Raw genomic sequence first — 22,306 nt, forward strand, 5'->3', positions numbered from 1 at the left:
GAGCCATAAGAAAACTAATTGGCTCCCTATTTTAAAAGAAGATGGAGAGAAAGCTGGAGTTTTGGTGCAGGTACAACGATATGATACGATACATCGTAAAAAATGATCTGCACATGATTTGGTTGCATTATTCAATATTGTAATATGTTTTAGTAAACACGTTGCTTGGATTATTAAATCATTTTTGCTTAACTTAGTGGCTACTTTGATATTTAGGGTCAATTTGAGCTGTGGACCAAGAATGCATGTAGTGTGAATTGAAAAGTAGAAATCTCTTTGGCCACTCCGTTCCTCAGACTCTCCTTCAGCTCTCGTAGTGGGAATAGGGCCATATTTAACAGAGTGTGTGTTTAGTGTTACTCACATCCTGCTGTGCCAACTCTCTCATTGACAGGATTAGCATCTCCACTGGCACTGAGCACACAAATCACACAAAACCAAAAACACAGAACCAAATCAGCCAGTTAAATAGATTACATGGTCACACTAATTATGGGACTGTATTAGAACAGAAGCAAAGTTAAAGTAATGGTATCACAGGTATGCCTCTAATAAGTTAACTAAAGCAGTAATAAACATCCTACAAAGCAAGTAGCCTAAATTGTTTCCTTTCCCATTGCTTCAGTCTAATGTGTTTGTATTGACTAGGGGTGAAGCACATCATCAAGTCCCATTAACATGGCTCCTGTGCCTGACCTCTTCAACCCATCACAGGAAACACATTACACTACACTTCTCCTTCCCTATGCATTTCCCTACATTATTCATTCACTTCATAGACAATCCCAACAGCATGCAGGTCCTTGCATTCAACATATGAGACTGTTAAGTTTGAGGTCTACCTTTACTTCAGCACTTTTTTATTGGAGTCATTAAAAGTAGCAATCAGCAGTTAAAATAACAACAAAGCGTCTCCCCACCACTGTATGGGTAAAAAGCAGGGGGCTGGAGCAATGTAACCAGTCTCAAATTCAAAGACAGAGCTATGGATTTAAGGACTGACCATCCATGGTTTAAGCATGTTCTTTAAAGATATAGTGTTAGTTTGTATTTACTTTGTTTACAAACATTGGAGTAAAAAAAGCTCATATTTTGCATTCTGATGGGATACGACAGTTGAACTAAGCTCAATGGATACATATCATTAATGTATAACTCCAAAAATGGATGTAGCAACTTCTGACTGCTCCTTTAAGTATCTGTTTTAGGAGGTTATTTACGGTTACATAGTTGAGGAGTTCATGCAACCCCCCCCCCATCCAAGATGGCGTAGCAGTCAGACGTCTTGGTCCTTCGTCTTGTCGTGTCCCATGTATATATATTTTTATATCTTTTTCTTCGCATATCTTTTTATATTTTTCTAACCCCTTACTTCAAAATACTCTCCTGCAACCCGCCTCACCCAATGTGGTGTGGACCTGCTTTTTCTCTAAAGTATTTTTCTTTACCTCTATTACTGGAATCTCTCCAACATAAGCTAGCCAGCTAACGGTCATCAGCTAACCTTTAGCTCGGAAAGCTCTCGCCAGTTTGTACAACGCGATTCAACCAGAGCATACCGGACCTATTTTTCTCTCCATATCCCCGGATTCCTACCGCAAGCTCTGAACCTTCTCACCTTCCGACCTTCACAGCTAACGTCCCCTGAATGCTAGCTGTCTAGAGCACAACGGACTGTTAGCTTAAGAGGCCCATCGAATACATTCCGAAGCTACTAGCTAGCAGTCAGCTATCCTTTGCTAGCGGTCATCAGCTACCTTTATCCCGGACAACTCTCGCCAGTCTGTACAGCGCGACTCAAACTAGAGCTAGTCGGACTTATTCTTCTCCATATCTCCGGATTCCTATTCATACCGTAAGCTCTGAACCTATTTTTTTTTTATTATTCAATTTTTTTTTCCCCCACCTGGAATTATAGCAGCTAACGTCCCCTGAACACACAGCCGCTAATCCGCGGCCTGCTAGCTATCTAAAACACATTGGACTGCTGGCTTAAGAGGCCCATCGGACATATTAACTGTGTAACTGCACGAGGAGGCCACAACAGACTTTCCTCCGTCGCGTCGTCCCTCTAAGGCCTTTCTGTTAGCCTGCTAGCCCCGTGCCGCTAGCTGCCTGAAGCCACGCACTGGACTCGTATGATGACCCAGCTACGCATGCCTCTTCCTAACGCCACCATGCCATGTCCATTGCTGTTTTGGTTTGTAACTATTGTTTTATTTCACTGTAGAGCCTCTAGCACTGCTCAAAACGCGTCGGCTAACAATTTAGTTCCACCTCCCACACACGCAGTGACATCACCTGGTTTAACCTGTTATGGCTAGGGGGCAGTATTTTCACAGCTGGATAAAAAACGTACCCGATTTAATCTGATTATTAGTCCTGCCCAGAAACTAGAATATGCATTTAATCTCTATCTATTACAAAGGATCTCTGCTCTAACGTGACACTTCCTACGTCTTCCATAGGCTCTCAGAGCCCGGGAAAAACCTGAATGTCGTCATTCCAGCCCCAGGCTGAAACACATTATCGCCTTTCTCAAGTGGCCGATCAAGGGACTGTGGGCTTAGGCGCGTGCACTGGCCGCCCCCGTCTTTGTGTTTTTTCCTCTGTTTGCCGAAAAGGAGATTCCCGGTCGGAATATTATCGCTTTTTTACGAGATAAATTGCATAAAAATTGATTTTAAACAGCGGTTGACATGCTTCGAAGTACGGTAATGGAATATTTAGAATTTTTTTGTCATGAAATGTGCCATGCGCACGACCCTGATTTACCATTTCGGATAGTTTCTGGAACGCACGAACAAAACGCCGCTATTCGGATATAACGATGGATTATTTTGGACCAAACCAACATTTGTTATTGAAGTAGCAGTCCTGGGAGTGCATTCTGACGAAGACAACAAAAGGTAATCAAACTTTTGTAATAGTAAATCTGATTTTGGTGAAGGCTAAACTTGCCGGGTGTCTAAATAGCTAGCCCGTGATGGCTGGGCTATGTACTTAGAATATTGCAAAATGTGCTTTCACCAAAAAGCTATTTTAAAATCGGACATATCGAGTGCATAGAGGAGTTCTGTATCTATAATTCTTAAAATAATTGTTATGCTTTTTGTGAACGTTTATCGTGAGTAATTTAGAAAATTGTTAGTAAATTCCCCGGAAGTTTGCGGGGGGTATGCTAGTTCTGAACGTCACATGCTAATGTAAAAAGCTGTTTTTTTATATAAATATGAACTTGATTGAACAAAACATGCATGTATTGTATAACATAATGTCCTAGGTGTGTCATCTGATGAAGATCATCAAAGGTTAGTGCTGCATTTAGCTGTCTTCTGGGTTTTTGTGACATTATATGCTAGCTTGAAAAATGGGTGTCTGATTATTTCTGGCTGGGTACTCTGCTGACATAATCTAATGTTTTGCTTTCGCTGTAAAGCCTTTTTGAAATCGGACAGTGTGGTTAGATTAATGAGAGTCTTGTCTTTAAAATGCTGTGAAATAGTCATATGTTTGAAAAATGGAAGTTTTCGGATTTTAGAGGAATTTGTATTTCGCGCCACGCCCATCATTGGATATTGGAGCAGGTGTTCCGCTAGCGGAACGTCTAGATGTAAGAGGTTAAATGCTATTTCTAGAGACAATATCTCTTTCCTTATCACTATATGCACAGGTTTACCCCCACTGTATTCACATCCTACTATACCTTTGTCTGTACATTATGCCTTGAATATATTCTACCGTGCCCAGAAATCTGCTCCTTTTACTCTCTGTTCTGAACATACTAGACGTCCAGTTCTGTTAGCCTTTAGCCGTACCCTTATCCTACTCCTCCTCTGTTTCTCTGGTGATGTAGAGGTGAATCCAGGTCCTGCAGTGTCTAGCTCCATTCCCATCCCCCAGGCTCTCTCATTTGTTGACTTCTGCAACTGTTAAAGCCTTGGTTTCATGCATGTTAACATTAGAAGCCTCCTCCCTAAGTTTGTTTTATTCACTGCCCTAGCACACTCTACCAATCCGGATGTCCTAGCTGTGTCTGAATCCTGGCTGAGGAAGACCACCAAAAACCTTGAAATTTCCATCCCTAACTATAACATTTTCCGACAAGATAGAACTGCCAAAGGGAGCGGTGTTGCAATCTACTGCAAAGATAACCTGCAGAGTTCTGTCTTACTATCCAGGTCTGTACCCAAACAATTCGAGCTTCTACTTCTAAAAATGAACCTTTCCAAAAACAAGTCTCTCACTGTTGCCGCTTGCTATAGACTCTGCACCTAGGTATTTGTAGTTATCCACGTATTCTAAGTCAGAGCCGTCCAGAATAGTGATGCTGAATGGTGCGGGCAATGATCGGTTGAATAGCATGCATTTAGTTTTATTTGCGTTTAAGAGCAGTTGGAGGCCACGGAAGGAGAGTTGTATGGCATTGAAGCTCGTCTGGAGGTTAGTTAACACAGTGTCCAAAGAAGGTCCAGAAGTATACAGAATGGTGTCGTCTGCGTAGAGATGGATCAGAGAATCACCAGCAGCAAGAGCGACATCATTGATGTATACAGAGAAGAGAGTCGGCCCGAGAATTGAACCCTGTGGCACCCCCACTACAAATACATAGGTGTCTGGCTAGACTGTAAACTCTCCTTCCAGACTCATATTAAACATCTCCAATCTAAAATGAAATCTGGAATCGGCTTCCTATTTTGCAACAAAGTCTCCTTCACTCACGCCGCCAAACATACCCTCGTAAAACTGACCATCCTACCGATCCTCGACTTCGGCGATGTCATCTATTGTAACGCCCTGGCCATAGAGATGGTTTTTTGTTCTCTATTTTTGGTTAGGCCAGGGTGTGACATGGGTGGGCATTCTATGTTCCATTTTCTATGTTTTTGTATTTCTTTGTTTTGGCCTGGTATGACTCTCAATCAGGGACAGCTGTACATCGTTGTCGCTGATTGGGAGTCATACTTAGGCAGCCTGTTTTTCCTTTGGGTTTTGTGGGTAGATGTTTTCCGTATAGCTTATGTGCCTTATGGAACTGTGTATTCGTTGTTTTGTTTATTTTGTAAGTGTTCACTTTTCTTCAAATTAAAAAGATGAGCATTCATATTCCCGCTGCGTTTTGGTCCTGTGTTCCAGACTACCGTTACATCTATAAAATAGCCTCCAACACTCTACTCAAGAAACTGGATGCACTCTATCACAGTGCCATCCGTTTTGTCACCAAAGCCCCATACACTACCCACCACTGCGACCTATACGCTCTCGTTGGCTGGCCCTCGCTTCATACTCGTCGCCAAACCCACTGTCCTACAGGTTATCTACAAGTCTCTGCGAGGTAAAGCCCCGCTTTATCTCAGCTCGCTGGTCACCATAGCAGCACCCACTCGTAGCACGCGCTCCAGCAGGTATATCTCACTGGTCACCCCCAAAGCCAATTCCTCCTTTGGTCGCCTTTCCTTCCAGTTCTCTGCTGCCACTGACTGGAACGAACTGCAAAAATCACTGAAGCTGGAGGTTCCCATCTCCCTCACTAGCTTTAAGCACCAGCTGTCAGAGCAGCTCACAGATCACTGCACCTGTTCATAGCCCATCTGTATACAGCCCATCTATCTACCTCATCCCCATACTGTATTTATTTTGCTCCTTTTGCACCCCAGTATCTCTACTTGCACATCCATCTTTTGCACATCTACCATCCCAGTGTTTAATTGCCATATTGTAATTACTTTGCCACCATGGCCTATTTATTGCCTTAATTCCCTTATTTTACGTAACTTGCAATCACTGTATATAGACTTTTGTTTTCTTTTTTCCACTGTATTATTGACTGTATGTTTTGTTCATTCCATGTGTAGCTCTGTGTTGTATGTGTTGAACTGCTATGCTTTATCTTGGCCAGGTCGCAGTTGCAAATGAGAACTTGTTCTCAACTAGCCTACCTGGTTAAATAAAGGTGAAATACATTTTTTTTTTTTAAATGCAGTGGAATATCTCTGATTCTCAACAGGTGTATTTTTCTTTTCCCCCTTAGGTCCCGAGCACCTGCAGCACAACCTACAATTACAGCGCACCAGATCACGTGAGCTTTATGCCTCAAAACTCCCCCCCAAATATCCATCCACCCACAAGCATCCTGATGTGTTTGCATAACACAAAGCCTCTTTGACAAAAAACCCTGCAGGTCTCCAGACTAACCATACTGGTCTTGACAGATTCAGACCTGCTCTACACGTAGATGCTTCTAGAAGTGCTTTTGAGGCTGTTGCACAACTCTTCCACCCCAAACTTGTACTTCCAGAAATGAACACGAGTTGAAAGGAGGACGGAACTTATCTAAGTGGAGAGGAAAGACTCAACCACCCATGATACATCTGTGATGTGCATGCCACCCTGTTCTCTGTGGGCAATGGGCAAGAGCATGGTGGCAAAGCGCGCCAGGAGAATAACACACACTTTGGCACCGAGAAAGAAAGCACAGTGGCTGTTTGGAGGAGAGGGGGGGAGTGAGAGAGCAAGAGAAAGAGAGAGAGAGAGGGAGATAAAGTGAGTAAGAGAGACTAAGCTGTCTGATTCTGCTGATATGATGTGGCCTATTCTGGGTGTAGATCGTGGCTTCCCCCTCTCTCACTCTCTCCTACACCCAGGTTCTGTTATCTCAGGTCGTAAATTCCTGGCGGAGTCTCTCTCCCCCATTTCATGCAGAGAGAGAGACCACAGAGTGAACAAAGGATTTCACGTGGTCAAACTCCTAAATCCCCAAAATGGGAAAATTAAACTACATGTCCACTTGTGAGAATGTGGGAAGGGTCCGTGGACACTTAAGGGACAGTTATGTTGAGTGTGTTTCATTTGGTGACCTCACGAAGGACAGGAAACACACATAACTATATCTCTGAATGTGTACATTTCTCAATTATGGTGTTTGCATCTAATTGTTGTATAAAATTTATGAATAAAGATTAAACTATTTGTGAAATGATGTAATGTGATGTTAAACCTTTAATTTTGAGAGAATTGTATTCCCTGTAAAGTTTAACTAGTCAGCGGCCACGCCCCCTGAGCACAGACATAATCAGGCGTCATGGAACCGCCCTCTTCTACTGTTATGAATAAAAGCCCCTCCTAAGAAAATCCTATTCAGACTAAGCAAACCCACAGCGGGAGCTGTGATTGCGAATAGTTAAGTACCAAAACTAGAAAACTATACCACGTGGAGCATTGGCTACACGGCTGGAAATTGTTAAACTCTGAGACAATCGAGCCCTACAGAATAAGAGAAAATCTTAGATACTAATTACTAGTCTGCAGCTAGAAATTATGTAAACCTGGGATGCGAATGCCAACAACCGCCGAAACATCTATTCTAAGTGTCATGTCCTGGCCAGTATAAGGGTTAATTAGTATTGTAGTTTGGTCAGGACGTGGCAGAGGGTATTCGTTTTATGTGGTTCGGGGTGGTGTGTTTGTTAAAAGGGTGTTTGATTTAATATTTCCGGGTTTTGGTTTATGTATTTCTATGTTTAGTCTAGTGTGTCTGGTTCTATGTTGAGTTAATTGGGGTTGGACTTCCAATTGAAGGCAGCTGTTTGGTGTTGCCTTTGATTGGAAGTCCTATATTAGTTGGGTGTGTTTGTCTTGTATTTTGTGGGAGATTGTTCTGTGTTGAGCCTTATGCTTTGCCAGACTGTTTGTTGTTCGTTCGTTCTAGTGTTTGTTATTTTGGTATTCATTTTTGAAAATAAATAAACGTCAAGATGAGCCTGCACTTACCTGCTGCGTTTTGGTCCTCCTTCACCGACGATAACCGTGACACTAAGAATAATGGATGCCTGACATACCCATTACAACAGACACTATCAGGAGCCGCCGATAGACCTACAACGACTCTCTGATGAACTGACTCTCCAGCAGACAGACTGACGATTCCAACAGAGAAGATCACAATGACATGTGGGAGTAAATATATTGATTGCAATTTTCCAGAATGAGTGAGCGTTCATGTGCAAAGGATTATCATTTTAATGAATATAATTATCCACTGTGTGTAGTGATCCCTGTTGTCTTTCCCGCTCCTTTCTCAGTCCACACCCCCTTCCCTGCATTTCTGTGATTATTTAGTTAGTTAGTAAATAAATGATTAAGCCAAATGGTGTATGGATGATTTATAGTAAAGGCTGGGTTCGTGCAGATAACCAACAATTTATGACGTTCAGATGAGACTGACGTGAGGTAAAGAATAATTAATTAATAGAAGACTAATTGATCAGATATTAAAATATCTGAAGAGTTATATTCGGAAAATTATATCTTTGTAATCTGAAGATTTTCCGTGGTGCCCTGACTTCCTAGTTAATTCAATTTACATGATTAGTTTAATCACGTAATAATAATTACAGAGAATTTATTTGATAAAATAACAGTCTTCACCTTTAATGATGCCAAAGACACAACACTGCCTTTCCACACTAAGAAATAAAAGAGGGAGAGGCAGGAGAGAGAGAGGAGAGGAGAGAGTGAGACAGAGGAGAAGCATGGCTCAGAGACAGTAAAGAAGAGAGAAAGAGAGAGAGAGTGCAGTGAGCACAAAGGAATGGAGAGGGTATGCCCCTGGAAATTGAGGGTGTAATTTAGACTTCCTTAATGCTCAGTCAAGAGGGTCAACGGTCATCTCTAGCGAAATGTTCTCAGTAAATTGCATTACTACGTACCTTACTGGAATGAGTGTACAAGAATGTAGCACCGCTTTTACATGGACTTTTATGAGGGGAATGAAAGTGTCAATGTGTACTCTGTCAGGTTGCTACACCATGCACATTCTCACACACACATAGCTACTTGGCTGTGAACAAGAGCAGATCATCACTGAGGTCTCTTAACAGAACAAAAAGTAAATATAGGCCAGTGCCAGTCTCAAGAGGATAATTCAATCTATCTGTGACATCTACGTTTGTTAACCACCGCAATACATAACCTTTCCTACGTTTTCTTTATTTTTTAAACTGATGACAAGTGACATAATGTGACAAGCTATTTTCTCACACCACATACCTCTGGACCCCAACACCTGGCTCAAAGCGCACTGACATATTTGGTGCTTGCAGGTGTCAATTTGTCCCTCACTCTCCTTCTCTTCGCCTCTGCAGTGTTGTATAAGGTCAACAGGGATTCTCACACATTCAAAAGTTAGGAGCCCATCAAGGTGCAAATATAGGCTTAAGGTCCGGGGTCAGCCACCTTAGATATGTTGTAAAGGACTATATGAACTCAAATTCAAATCTGACTACTGGAAGTCCCACATGCTAGCTAATTCTAATGGCCAATGATAGCAAAGGACACACACATTGTCATAATGCAATATCCAACATTATCTACAACATTATCTCCTGTTAATTTTGGAGGCATTTTAATTCGGAATAAATTCTTAGGCAGTTGCACAACATAGATAACAATACTGTCAAAACACCTCTCTCCCCCCAATCATTTATGAACCTTGTTGCGCATGATAGAGAACGCGTGCTTCACTTTCAGCGCGCAGAGAGAGCACTCGCGGATTACTCAATAAATGAGCGCCAGCGCTGATTCCACATGAGAAAGCGTCGCACAATAAACCAATATGACAGTTTTATCTGAGTCATTTTACCGGCTTTTATACCGCCTCCTTTTATTCAGCAGCATTTATCTTGCCTAGTTATTCACTTATTTTGGGCTATTGTAATCTAGTCTGTGTGTGTGCCTACGAGGAACAATATTTACTCACGCAGAAATATTTTGAGGATTTACAAAAAGAGACCTCCCTCACATTCCAGAAAGCTATATGCTGTAGAGACTGGACTGGATTGACTGGCCGCTGGTAGAATCGGGCACTGTAGCTCGCGCGCACTCACTCATGTTAAGAAATGAATGAAAGCCATCACAGCATGGCAAGGCTAAATTAAATGTGCATCATAACAAGCTAATGTGCATGTTTTTGAACAAAACGAAGGCGTCAAATGGGCACGCTTTCTACATTCCTATCCCAGACAAATCTGACTGGGGAATGGAGAGATGCTTCTGCCTTCAGTCCTTCACTCCAGCGCCTTCTTATCCAATTACACCAAAACGGGATTTGAGAATTAAAAAACGAGTCAAATCAATCTTACCTTGGATAGGATATCCTTGTGTGTATGTTTTGGCTGTAGGTTTGCGACCCAGAACCGAAACATGCGCCTCTCAACTGGGGAATGCAGATCTTGCTGCCTGCTCCTGCGAACAGTCTCGTTGTGGAATACTTTCACTGTCCTAGACCGCGCCAGCCGGCCACTCTCATGTCTCCCCACGGAATACAGAGGAGGAGCGTGGTTATTGATGATATGGGATGAGAGAAACCGGAGGGCGTGTTCCAGACAGACAGAGACGCACCTTTTCTCAGTTATGGAAATCGTTGTTTTCTGTTATTTTGGTTCACCTGAGACGGCCCCTTTCCTGGTGCCATCCTTAGGTTTTTTGATGATGGTTAGCAACAAAAGAGGCGCTTCAACACAGGCCACTGTATAACCAAACACATTGGTTGTAAACGGAATTGTATGGATATTGGACACAGGTAACAAACAACCTACCACGGGTGATAGGCTTTCTTCTGCAAGTACCAGGAAACATCTAAACACTCACCACTGTATTGTAGTGAAAACCAGTTGAGTGGTCCAATGAATGCCTTATTGTTCATTCAGAAGGAAGCTCACACATCTCCATCATGTTAAGACATGTTCTATCAATTACTGAAAGGACACTTCATTACAGAACATGAGAAGTTGTCATTTAGTACTTAAAGGTGCTACACATATGATTTATTTTTCCTTTTGCATTGTAATTTCACAAAATGTTCATAATATATCTGCAGTAATAGTAGAATGATAGTGTTTCACAGTGTTGTGATTGGCTGTGATATTTGCCTATTGATTTCTCCTGCCAAAGCAGCATCTGTTGTCAACATGGAAAAGCTGTTCTGACTTTGGGGCTGTGTTATCTAGTGGAAATAGTTCTGTCATTTCCTGGTTGCTGAAAGTCTACACTGTTCGCTCAATTTCAGTTTATGTGAGAAAGCAAGCGCTTAATAATCTAAATCGCAGTGAAATATCTTGCAATTCACCTAGCATTAGGCTGCATTCAAAACAAATGCAAAAAATCTAACAAATCCTATGTGTATCACCTTTAAGGTTACCAAGGAGCAAGCCTCCATCCATCTGACTCCACCCATCCCAACAGGGACTTTCATTCATTGTAGGGCAGTGATTTGAACCACCATTCAGGGCAGGGCAGTGATTTGAACCACCATTCAGGGCAGGGCAGTGATGTGAACCACCATTCAGGGCAGGGCAGTGATTTGCTCAATGAAAAGAAAGTTATGGTCACATGAGTTGAGAGCTGTGTACTGTACATATGTTTGGTGATCATCACTTTAACTATTCACAGGGAAAGTCTGCCTAAGGCCATTCCCTCTGTTTTTCAACGACAAGATTTTATCCCTAAAATAGCAATGGAGTAAAAAGATGAGAAGAGATAAGAAAGACAGAAGGTCTCTCTCTCTCTCTCTCTCTCTCTCTCTCTCTGTCTCTGTCTCTCTCTGTCTCTCTCTCTCTCTCTCTGTCTCTCTCTCTCTCTCTCTCTCTCTCTCTCTCTGTCTCTCTCTCCCTCTCTCTGTCTCTCTCTGTCTCTCTCTGTCTCTCTCTCTGTCTCTCTCTCTCTGTCTCTCTCTGTCTCTCTCTCCCTCTCTCTGTCTCTCTCTCTCTCTGTCTCTCTCTGTCTCTCTCTCCCTCTCTCCGTCTCTCTCTCTCTCTCTCTCCCTCTCTCTGTCTCTCTCTCTCTCTCTCTCAGGACCTAAACATAAATAACTATTCAACATTTGAAAAAACAGCATTTATTTTCAATGAAACTGAGGAGTAGAAGCTACACTAGATGACTAAAAGTATGTGGACACCTGCTAGTCAAACATCTCATTCCAATATCATGGGCATTAATATGGAGTTGGTCCCCCTTTGCTGCTATAACAGCCTTCACTCTTCTGGGAAGGCTTTCCACTAGATGTTTGAACCTTGCTGTGGGGACTTGCTTCTATTCAGCCACAATCATAAGTGAGGTCGGGCACTGATGTTGGGCGATTAGGCCTGGCTCGCAGTCGGCATTCCAATTCATCCCAAAGGTGTTCGATGTGGTTGAGGTCAGGGCTCTGTACAGGCCAGTCAAGTTCTTCCACACCGATCTCGACAAACCATTTCTGTATGGACTTCGCTTTGTGCACGGAGCATTGTCATGCTGAAACAGGAAAAGGCATTCCCCAACCTGTTTCCACAAAGGTGGAAACACAGAATTGTCTAGAATGTCATTGTATGCTGTAGCATTAAGATTTCCCTTCACTGGAACAAAGGGGCCTTAGCCCGAACCATGAAAAACAGCCCCAGACCATTATTTCTACTCCACCAAACTATACAGTTGGCACTATGCAACTGCTCAGCCTCTGACCACAAGGTACTACAGAGGGTAGTGTGTACGGCCCAGTACATCACTGGGGCCAAGCTTCCTGCCATCCAGGACCTTTATACCAGGCGGTGTCAGAGGAAGGCCTTAAAAATTGTCAAAGACTCCAGCCACCCTAGTCATAGACTGTTCTCTCTGCTACCACACGGCAAGCATTTCACTGTAAGATCTACAACTGTTTTTTTGGCGCATGTGACAAATAAAATTCGATTTGATTTGACGCATTGGGGCAGGTAGCATTCTCCTGGCATCCGGCAAACCCAGATTCGTCTGTCGGACTGCCAGATGGTGAAGCGTAATTCATCACTCCAGAGAACGCGTTCCCACTGCTCCAGAGTCCAATGGCCCACGAGCTTTACACCACTCTAGCCCACGCTTGGCATTGCACATGGTGATCTTAGGCTTGTATGTGGCTGCTCGGCCATGGAAACCCATGTCTTGAAGCTCCTGACGAACAGTTCTTGTGCTGACATTGCTTCCAGAGGCAGTTTGGAACTCGGTAGTGAGTGTTGTAACTGAGGACAGACGATTTTTACACACTATGCGCTTCAGCACTCGGTGGTCCCGTTCAGTGAGCTTGTATGGCGTACCACTTCGCAGCTGAGCATTTGTTGCTCCTAGACGTTTCCACTTCACAATAACAGCACTTACAGTTGACTGGAGCAGCTCTAGTAGGGCAGACATTTGACGAACTCACTTGTTGGAAAGGTGGCCTCCTATGACGGTGCCACGTTGAAAGTCACTGAGCTCTTCAGTAAGGTCATTTTACTGCAAATGTTTGTCTATGGAGATTGCATGGCTATGTGCTTGATTTTATACACCTGTCAGCAACCGGTGTGGCTGAAATAGCCAAATCCACTTATTTGAAGGGGTGTCCACATACTGCTGGATATATAGTGTATTAATTTCAAATGTTTTTTCATTTTTGGATTTTAATTTAAAATCACTTCCTGAATTGACTTCTTTCAATTCTAATTAACCCCAGCCCTGAGGGCCACGGCGGCTGTAAGGAGGATGAGACACACAGCCCCAGTGTGTGTGTGTGTGTGTGTGGATGTGTGTGTGTGTGTGTGTGTGTGTGTGTGTGAGAGAGAGAGAACCGGCTCCGCTCCTCGGTACAACAACAGGAGCCATCAGAGAAAACAAGGTGACAGATGAAAGGATAAGGAAAGAATGGGAGTGTTTCACTGCTCTGATGCAAGCCTCACCTCATTTAACCCATTTCGTTACACAGAGAGGCAGCTGTGGCCTATGGAGAGAGAGAGAGAGAAAATATATTCCCCTTTGGCTAGGAGAACAGGTTTCCCTTGTATCAAAAATGACGATCCATTGACAGGTCAATATTTCTCAGACTAACATCTTAAAGACACATTTAATATTTGCGGTAAATGTTTGATGACCCTTGGTGAGTGTGAGGGAGTGACTCTAACATTCCCTGAGAGATAAATGCCCAGATTTTCCTCATACATTCAGGAGACTAGGGAGTGGAATATGGCCACTATGGAGTATTAACCAGCTCTTTATACATGTTCTGTGTAAAGAACAGAATGTATTCTATGAAGGAAACTACACTCCATCAGAGCATCTTGTGACCGCACCCTTCCAATAAACAAGAGTCTTATAGCCATTTCCTATTTACCATGTTACACCCTCAAGCATGTCTGAACCCAGTAGGTTTAATGGATGGGGGTTATGATGTAAGAAGAAAACTTGCTCTTTGTGGAAATACAAGCTGTGTCTTGACATGTTATCCCAATCAACGTTCTTAAATCCAGCTCCTCCATCATAGCTAAGAGTCTGCCTCCAGGTAGACGAACTGGTTCATGAGTCATGATGGGAGACATAGTTTGCACATAAAGTATATGAATGCATAGTTTGTCTTGCACAGTAGTTCTCAGAGCAGAACACTTTTATGGCCCACGGTTGATTTTTTACTGAGGAAAATACATCAGCCCCACCCTGCTTCTAGTTCAGCCTCGGGCTCTGCATCAGCAGCAGGGGTTTGTCTGGGTTTCTCCTGCGGTGCCTCTCTCCCTAGGGCAGTGGTCACCAACCGGTCGATCGTGATCGACTGGTCGATCTACAAGCCATTCCTAGTCGATCCCTAGAAATTGATAATGTGAGATTTCAAAACTTTTAAAGCCATTAAAACTAGAGACTCAAATAATACAGCTGCTGTTTTTATGAGTAAGTTCATGTTTCAATTGTTATTCAGCACTGTCAATACTTTGTTAAACATTTTTATACGCTATTAAAATGCGCGTTTCGATAAGCTCAAGTTGTTATTATTAGCGCCTTGTGTCTTTTTTAATATCGAGGAATATTTCCCTTTCTCTGGTCATAGGAGTAACAACATGAATTGGTGCATGAAGCAGAAGTAATGCAGTGCGACTTAAGTTTCGTCATCAGCTGGAAGACTATCCCCTTTTCTCAACGGAGGAATGCAGACAGGAGGACCATCTGATGGTCAGTCTGAGGGGAGGGAGGGAGCAGCGGTGAGGCTACCTCTCACCCGACTCACCCCCCCCCCCCAGCTCCGCTCCTCGGTACAACAACAGGAGCCATCAGAGAAAACAAGGTGACAGATGAAAGGATAAGGAAAGAATGGGAGTGTTTCACTGCTCTGATGCAAGCCTCATCTCATTTAACCCATTTCGTTACACAGAGAGGCAGCTGTGGCCTATGGAGAGAGAGAGAGAGAGAATAGATGTTCCCCTTTGGCTAGGAGAACAGGTTTCCCTTGTATCAAAAATGACGATCCAATGACAGGTCAATATTTCTCAGACTAACATCTTAAAGACACATTTAATATTTGCGGTAAATGTTTGATGACCCTTGGTGAGTGTGAGGGAGTGACTCTAACATTCCCTGAGAGATAAATGCCCAGATTTTCCTCATACATTCAGGAGACTAGGGAGTGGACTATGGCCACTATGGAGTATTAACCAGCTCTTTATACATGTTCTGTGTAAAGAACAGAATGTATTCTATGAAGGGAGCAGCGGCGAGGCTACCTCTCACCCGACTCACCCCCCCCCACCCCACTCAGACTGCTCATCAGATGCAGGCCATCAGTCCAGTAAAAAGAGAAGCACATTATTATACTCACTTAGCTGTGCCTCACAAGTAATACAACACATAATCTATTACCAGTGATCATGTACCTACAATTTTGAAATATAGTTTCAAAATGGTCTGAGAAGAACAACATTGGCAGGGCTAATCAAGCGTAGCCAATATGCAGTGATAATGTATTGGGTCTATAGCCTATTGCACAAACCTCATAGCTACAGAACTGTTTTTAATTGGTTAATGTTGAATTTATCTGAGCAGTAGATCTCGGCTTGCATTTTGACTCAGAAAACGTTGGTGACCACTGCTCTAGGGTGTCTATTATCTCATCAACCGGTCAGCCTGCCAGAATTTCTACCTTTTCTGCATACAAATAGCTCTGTCAGTAAGTCTCGCTTTAGGAAAGGAATGACAATGCTGTTTAGATCGGTGGCGACTCACCCGTGAGGTGGGTTTTCATTACAGAAATTCCGCATTCGCAGGTGCTGGTTCTTAACTCTTGAACTGAACTGTTGGTCAAGGGCTTGTACGTAAGCATTTCACGGTAAGGTCTACACTTGTATTCGGCGCATGTGACAAATAGTTTTATTTGATTTGGTAGCTGTGACACTAAAAAGTGAAGATTACAGAACTCAAAATGCGCTGATTGAAAGGTCAAGAAATACCTCATCAAAATGTAATTACTTTCTCAAGTAAAGTACATTTACAAGACGTTCTCTAGTAAAGTCAAGTATGAGATAGATTTGATAAAATATCTCTTGGCATGTCCATTTGCCAAGAATAATGGCAGACAAAGGTTGTTTTAAGGCCAAGTGAACATGTTTGTTGTTGCTTAGTTTAACCAGTCAGATTGTACATATCTCAAATAAAGTAGACCAGATTCGAGTGCCTGTTAAAATCTTGGAGGAATATTTGGAACAGGTAAAATAACCGATGCATTTATATATAAGAAAATGTTACGAAACAATGCAGAAAACCAAAAACGAGTCTACAATGCTCTCTAGTGGAAACAACAAGAATGTACAATAGTCATTTTGAAATCAGTGATTTGCCTTCTTTCCTTACACAGCACTGCCCTCATGTGGTCATAAGGTTGGGAGAAATCTTGCTGGAAGTACCTCTGGGCAAGTTGAGTTGTTTTCACTTGGAACAAAACAGAAGCAAACAAGCCAAAACACGGAGGAACTAACCTGAACTTGTCCTATAACAAACCTTTGTTTTTGATGCAAAACGTTTTACTACGGTGTGCACAAATGAATACACACCTTATGGCAAGCTGTTCACCTAGCATAAGCCCATCAACGAGGTCAGACATAAATCGGTGACAGCTCGATCTTAATTGAATACTTTACACCGTGTCAAGATTTTATTTGACAGCATTTCAGAATATCATACGGTAAACAAGATTTCTGCAAAAGTTAATATATCCATAGTGTTGCATTTCATAAAAATAGGTCGTTCACTTATAGTCTGTGACTATCCATAATAATACATTGAGTCATATTTATAATAGCGACACACCTGTACAAGGTCAATAACACGGCTAATAATAACACTACACAGTGATACCCTGCTGCATTAGGTAGGCTCAGGGGGTTCATGTATCGTACATGCCGTCAGTCTTCAACTCACCGTTTTAGATATACCCATCTCTTCTGATCAGTCCATAGAAAATAACTGACATTTGCCTCAATGGGGGACTGCTCTGATGAGAAAAAGCGGCGAACTGTGCAACGAAGGAAGGACATTCTTCCTTGTCTCCAGTCTACACAGAAGTCATGATAGGCTTAGTGATGAAGGTGCAGTATACAGTCAGGGCTGTCCAGACACTATAGGAATGGTTGTGTGTGGAGTGAACACACAGTGGCACTGTTCAAATGAATCCTTTCTTGAAGTAACCAGTGACACTTACATGAATGAACATGTACCTGCTTTACATTATTATATAGTTCTTTATTTTCATTTAACAGATGCTCTTATCCAGAGCAATTAGGGTGAAGTGCCTTGCTCAAGGGCACATGGGAAGATTTCCCACCTTGTCAGCTCGGGATTCAAACCAGCAACCTTTCAGTTACTGGCCCAATGCGCTGAACCTCTAGGCTACCTGCTGCCTACTTACTTGAAGTAACCACTGTTCTTACAAGACGCTAGGAAAGAGAGAAGGAAGAGAGGAAGGATGCATTGTTAAAGTATTCAAACAGGCCCAGACAGTGGCTGAGCCACAGACTCCTGTCTACTCAGTGTCAGTTCCCCAGCACAATTTATATGCCAATTCTCTGAACCACTTTGTGCTTTAAAGAAATATTTATTCTTCTCGTAAATAGAGTTTCCAATGGGCTCAGAGCATCACTCACCTCTCTCGTATTACTCCTATTCTGAAAGACTGTCTGCATTTCTTCCACCCGAGGGGGACAGTTTTGTTCTGCCAATGTCGTCCTCTCTTTGCTGGATTGTTAGCTCGACACACTGCAAATTACCACTCAAAAATCAGATGTCTGCAGAAACTAAAGGGGACACATTCGGATTGCTCCTTAATGTCTTTTCTTTTATCGCCAAGAATGATTCTTGTGTCTGTCAATGTTCATAATGACTAGATGATTGTAGTCTCTCCACATCTACATCTACAGTATAATAGTTATCAGAGTGACAGATGAATTAGCTTCTGTGAGTCCCAGGGCCAGAGAGAGAGTTTAAAAAAAAAAAACTCTGCCTTAGTCATTGGATGACAAGGCGGTTCTGAGGGACGTGTGTGTGTGTGTTACTGTGTGTGTGTGTGTGTGTGTGTGTGTGTAAACTGGTAATAGGAGAGTGCAGACAGGGCCACTGACAGAGCCTCCACTGTCTAGAGCTTCAAAGTTAATTGGGACACAATCTGGTAGAGAGAGATGTATATATATTTTAACGTCGCTGGCTATGTAGACACTTAGAGACTAAACAAATGTTGAAATGAATATCCAGACAGTTGTCAGTTGTAATGTATACATATGCGTCTTTGGGAGATAAAAGTGTTTCATGTGTTGTGTAAATGAACAGCGTTAAGTGAAGCCACAGACCATTAGACACATTGTGATGAATGAGCTCGTGACAAATGGCAATGTTTCTCTCTCTCTCTGATCCCCACCAGAAGTACTAGTGGTGTTTCCCGCTTTCATACACTTGCCATATTTTCACCCAAACACATCATTCTGTGTAGCTACAGCTTGATTACACCATCTGTTAGAGATGTTCTGCCCAGACGTTTCGATATCTGACGATGAGATACCAAGAGAACCCCAAAAATTTGTGGAACTAACTTCAATCTGTAAGGAAATGGAAAAATGTGCTAATGTTTTCTGACCAAATAAATACTGTGGGGTCTGTAAATATAGTGAACAAATTTCTATAATCAGATATAAAAACATGACTGTCCGTCATGGCACAGATGTATATGAATATTGGGATGTTGGTATTGACTGCAGCCTGGATTGAACCACATCAGTCTAGAGAATGTTCTAGGTTCTTTAAGTCCATAACAGACCTCTCTGTCCGTCGGTCCCTGATCGTAAGGCACTCTGCCCCGATATTCCATGAGCCTTCACTCTCTCCACAGTGTCCACCAGACAAACCTCAGCAAATTGCTTTGTTCGCGAAGCACAGTGAGGGGGAAATGTATCTCCTGTGACCCAACCGTTGATGATTCAAGCACGAACAGCCCTTAGAGTCCACTGCAGTCTCGTAGAATGGGTCCAACACAGACTAGAAATGCAATATCATAGGCTGGGCTGTGGAGTTATAAGGGAGTGTTGAAAAACGGTGTTGTGTTCCTTCGCTCGTCTAGCTTATGAGGCGTCTCAGGACTACCATTGGCCCGACTAGGTATGCATTAGAGATGATCACGTCCCACATATTAATACTCATCATATAATAGATTTATTTCTATATCATTTGATAGATTACTCGGGATAGCTTCTTCAGTCTCATACAGTCTCTTATTTAAGGCAAAGTTCCATTAATGCGTATACTCTTTTCCTAGTTCTGGTTTTCATTCTCTCTTTTCAAAATACACAAAAACAGGCAACCCCTCTTCAACATTCCTTTTCATAAAATAGACTCCATTGTATAAAAAAAACTGCAGTGTCACAGTCAACCAATCGGTGAGTGGTTCAATTTGCATGTACGTCCTCGACTGGAGTGCTGTGGGGATTTGAGCACTTCCAAATGAAGTTCCTGTATTCGGACCCCTTAACACTGCTCAAGGATCCAGTCACGCTACACACATTCTGCTTGGTTTCTTCTTGTTTTGAATTTTTAAGTGGATGCTTTCCAGTTCTTAAGGTGGTCGGTGTAAAATATCTCTCAAAATAATTTAGAGTACAATATAAATAAAAATGGTTCTCTAAAAACGCATGGAGGAACCCCCCTTTACATCTGAGGTCTAGAGGGTGGGGTGGGGGAGTGGAGGCAGGGTGAGGGGAGCCAAAGAAGGGGCGAGCCAGGTTTAGTGTAGCCCGGCCTGGGGGTCTGGTGGTGGTGGGTGTACTCCAAGGTGTTATCTGCTCACAGTGGACGTGCCCGAGCGCAGGGTGCTGGGCAGCTTGTCAGAGCCGGGGATCTTCCAGGGCCCAGGGGACACGGTGGCCTTCCTACCCGCTGCCGTGCTGCCGCTGCTGGTGCTCTTGGTGGGGCGGCAGGGCCGGGTCTCTCCAGGGCCCCTCTCTGCCTCTCTGGGCCTGGGCTTCTCCTGTGCCGGCTCCCCCTGATGCCCGACACTAACGTCTGGGTGACTGCTGCTGCCGCTCTGAGTACCACCGCTGCCGCCGTTCCCGTTAGAGTTTGTGTATGAGGGCTTGGAGTCTTTCGTCGGGGATTGGGTTGGTTCTCTTTTCCCGTGGGACGTGCTGCTGCTCTCCCCAGCTATCCCCCTGGAGGAGCTTTTGGGCTCCCCTCCCACAGGTAGCAGCTCATCCCTCCCCACCGGCCCTCCCTCTTTGGGGCAGCTCCCTCTGCGGGTGGACCTGCCACCTTCTTTCTGTTTGGCCCTCCCGCTACTGCAACCACTCCCACTGGGCCGGTCCCGGTCCCTCCTCCCGTGGCCGGTCTGGTCCGGATTTTGCAGCTCAGTCGTGGCCTTCCGGGGGCTCTGGGAGCGCTCCGTCCTCCTGCTCTCTTGCCTCGCCGGCTCCCGCGGGACCTCCTGCGGTGGCAGATGAGCCAGGTCGGGGCCTGGGGGCTGCTGGGGCGGGGTCAGATGAGATGAGGGCGATGGCATGGTCAGAGTGTCTGGGGGCAGGGCTACTTCCGACAGACTTGGGGAGGCTGAAGGGCGTGCATCCCAGGGGGAGGTACTGTCTGCTGGGGCACAAACACACAGTTAGACATGGGAAAGGATAGTCTTAACAGTCGGGCGAATCCTACCTTCCATTTACTTAGTCATGCATGGATGTCAATGGGAGACTGAGTGAAAAGCTGACTTAAGTGGAAGTTTGCCCTATAGAGATATATCTATGAATCTATAGCTTTAACCAAACAACACACACCAAGCCAAAAAACACGCCTCTAGTCTACATGGATGACAGCATCCATATTGTAGCAATCACAACAAACAAAGTGAAATATCACTTCACTCCTATAAGTCACACACTCAGTTCCCTAGCTCCCTTTAAAGCCTCAGCACTTCTAAGAAGTGGGCAGAGAAATCGAAAACAGGTTTAATGGAATGGATGATGTGCTGAATCAGGCGGTGCTTCAGCCTGGCTCGGGAGAGAAAACCTGTGGGTTCGAGACTCCCCACCGGTGCTCTGGGCTGAGTAACCACGGTAGCGGCTAAACCTAGAGGGCTCTACCTTCTCCTGAGAGGCTGCTGCAGCTCACAAGGCCTGTTAGCTTCTCTCTCTGCATCGCTGAGCTAGCAGTCCCAGGGTTATCATTCATTACAAACAGGCAGGTAGGGGGGAAGTCACCAGGGAGGCTAGCGCCAATCGTCTAACTAGCAGGGGGAAAGAGGGAGGCTAGGCTAGGCTAGCTCCATGAGGCCTCATTACAGACTAGATGGACTCCCAGACCAGCTAGGAAGGTCTGGTGTTTGGAGAGAGCTCAGTGGGCAGGCTCACAGTCGATGCAGGTGCCTGTTGCGCTCTGAAACCCTGGACTTTTCACACCAGCTCATTCCGCTACCCATCAGCTACTGCTTGGTGTATTGAAGTGATGACCTGTCTCCCGTGGAGACTGTGTGGCCCAATAGGATTGTGGGAGGGAGTATGTGTGCTGAGCTAATGCCGGCTGTCACCTTGGATACGGCTCTGTTCGTTCTGAGGGGTGATGGGTCCTGCTGCCCAGCTAGCTGACTGGATCCGACCTTAAAACAACCTCCATACTCTAGTACTCTGTACGAGGGGACAAATGTACACATGCACTAATACAGCAACACAATACACAGCATGCACACTTCCACATACTCACAAACGTCATGCACGCGCACACACACAGTATCATATTGTGTGGTACTAAATGTGGCAACCGTCTTTTATTCCACTTGATTATTTCATCAGGATGCCGTTTTTATAAGCTTTGAATTCGCTTTCCTCCGCAAAGTACTGTATAAACTAGCTGAAAATATAGAGCCGCTTTGCAAAATGTAGTTAAACACCCCCGAAGCAGCGCATCAAACATAAATACTACATCCTCTCAGTATGCAGATAAACCTAGGCCTGTAAAACATCTACGTATCCACACAATCCCCCACATC

At 43.8% G+C, this 22,306-nt stretch overlaps 2 protein-coding genes across 10 annotated transcripts in view; both read right to left on the reverse strand.

The window, feature by feature from the left end:
• The window catches only part of si:dkey-97m3.1 (fatty acyl-CoA reductase), a 54,533-nt gene extending 44,201 nt beyond the window's left edge, over positions 1–10,332 (reverse strand). The window contains exon 1 of the mRNA XM_014208183.2: positions 10,140–10,332. The gene's annotated coding sequence lies outside the window, so the exon portion shown is untranslated. The remainder of the gene's footprint in view (positions 1–10,139) is intronic.
• Positions 10,333–16,933: 6,601 nt separating this feature from the next.
• The window catches only part of LOC106609395 (membrane-associated guanylate kinase, WW and PDZ domain-containing protein 2), a 255,367-nt gene continuing 249,994 nt past the window's right edge, over positions 16,934–22,306 (reverse strand). For 6 of the 9 annotated variants that reach the window (XM_045722162.1, XM_045722163.1, XM_045722161.1 and 3 more), the window contains one exon: positions 16,934–20,910. In XM_045722162.1, coding sequence (XP_045578118.1) covers positions 20,111–20,910 — 800 coding nt within the window. In that variant the 3' untranslated portion in view covers positions 16,934–20,110. The remainder of the gene's footprint in view (positions 20,911–22,306) is intronic. The other 3 variants (XM_045722168.1, XM_045722166.1, XM_045722167.1) reach the window with 2 other exon arrangements.

The sequence above is a fragment of the Salmo salar genome, chromosome ssa07 (genome assembly GCF_905237065.1).
Source record: "Salmo salar chromosome ssa07, Ssal_v3.1, whole genome shotgun sequence".
NCBI lineage: Eukaryota > Metazoa > Chordata > Actinopteri > Salmoniformes > Salmonidae > Salmo > Salmo salar.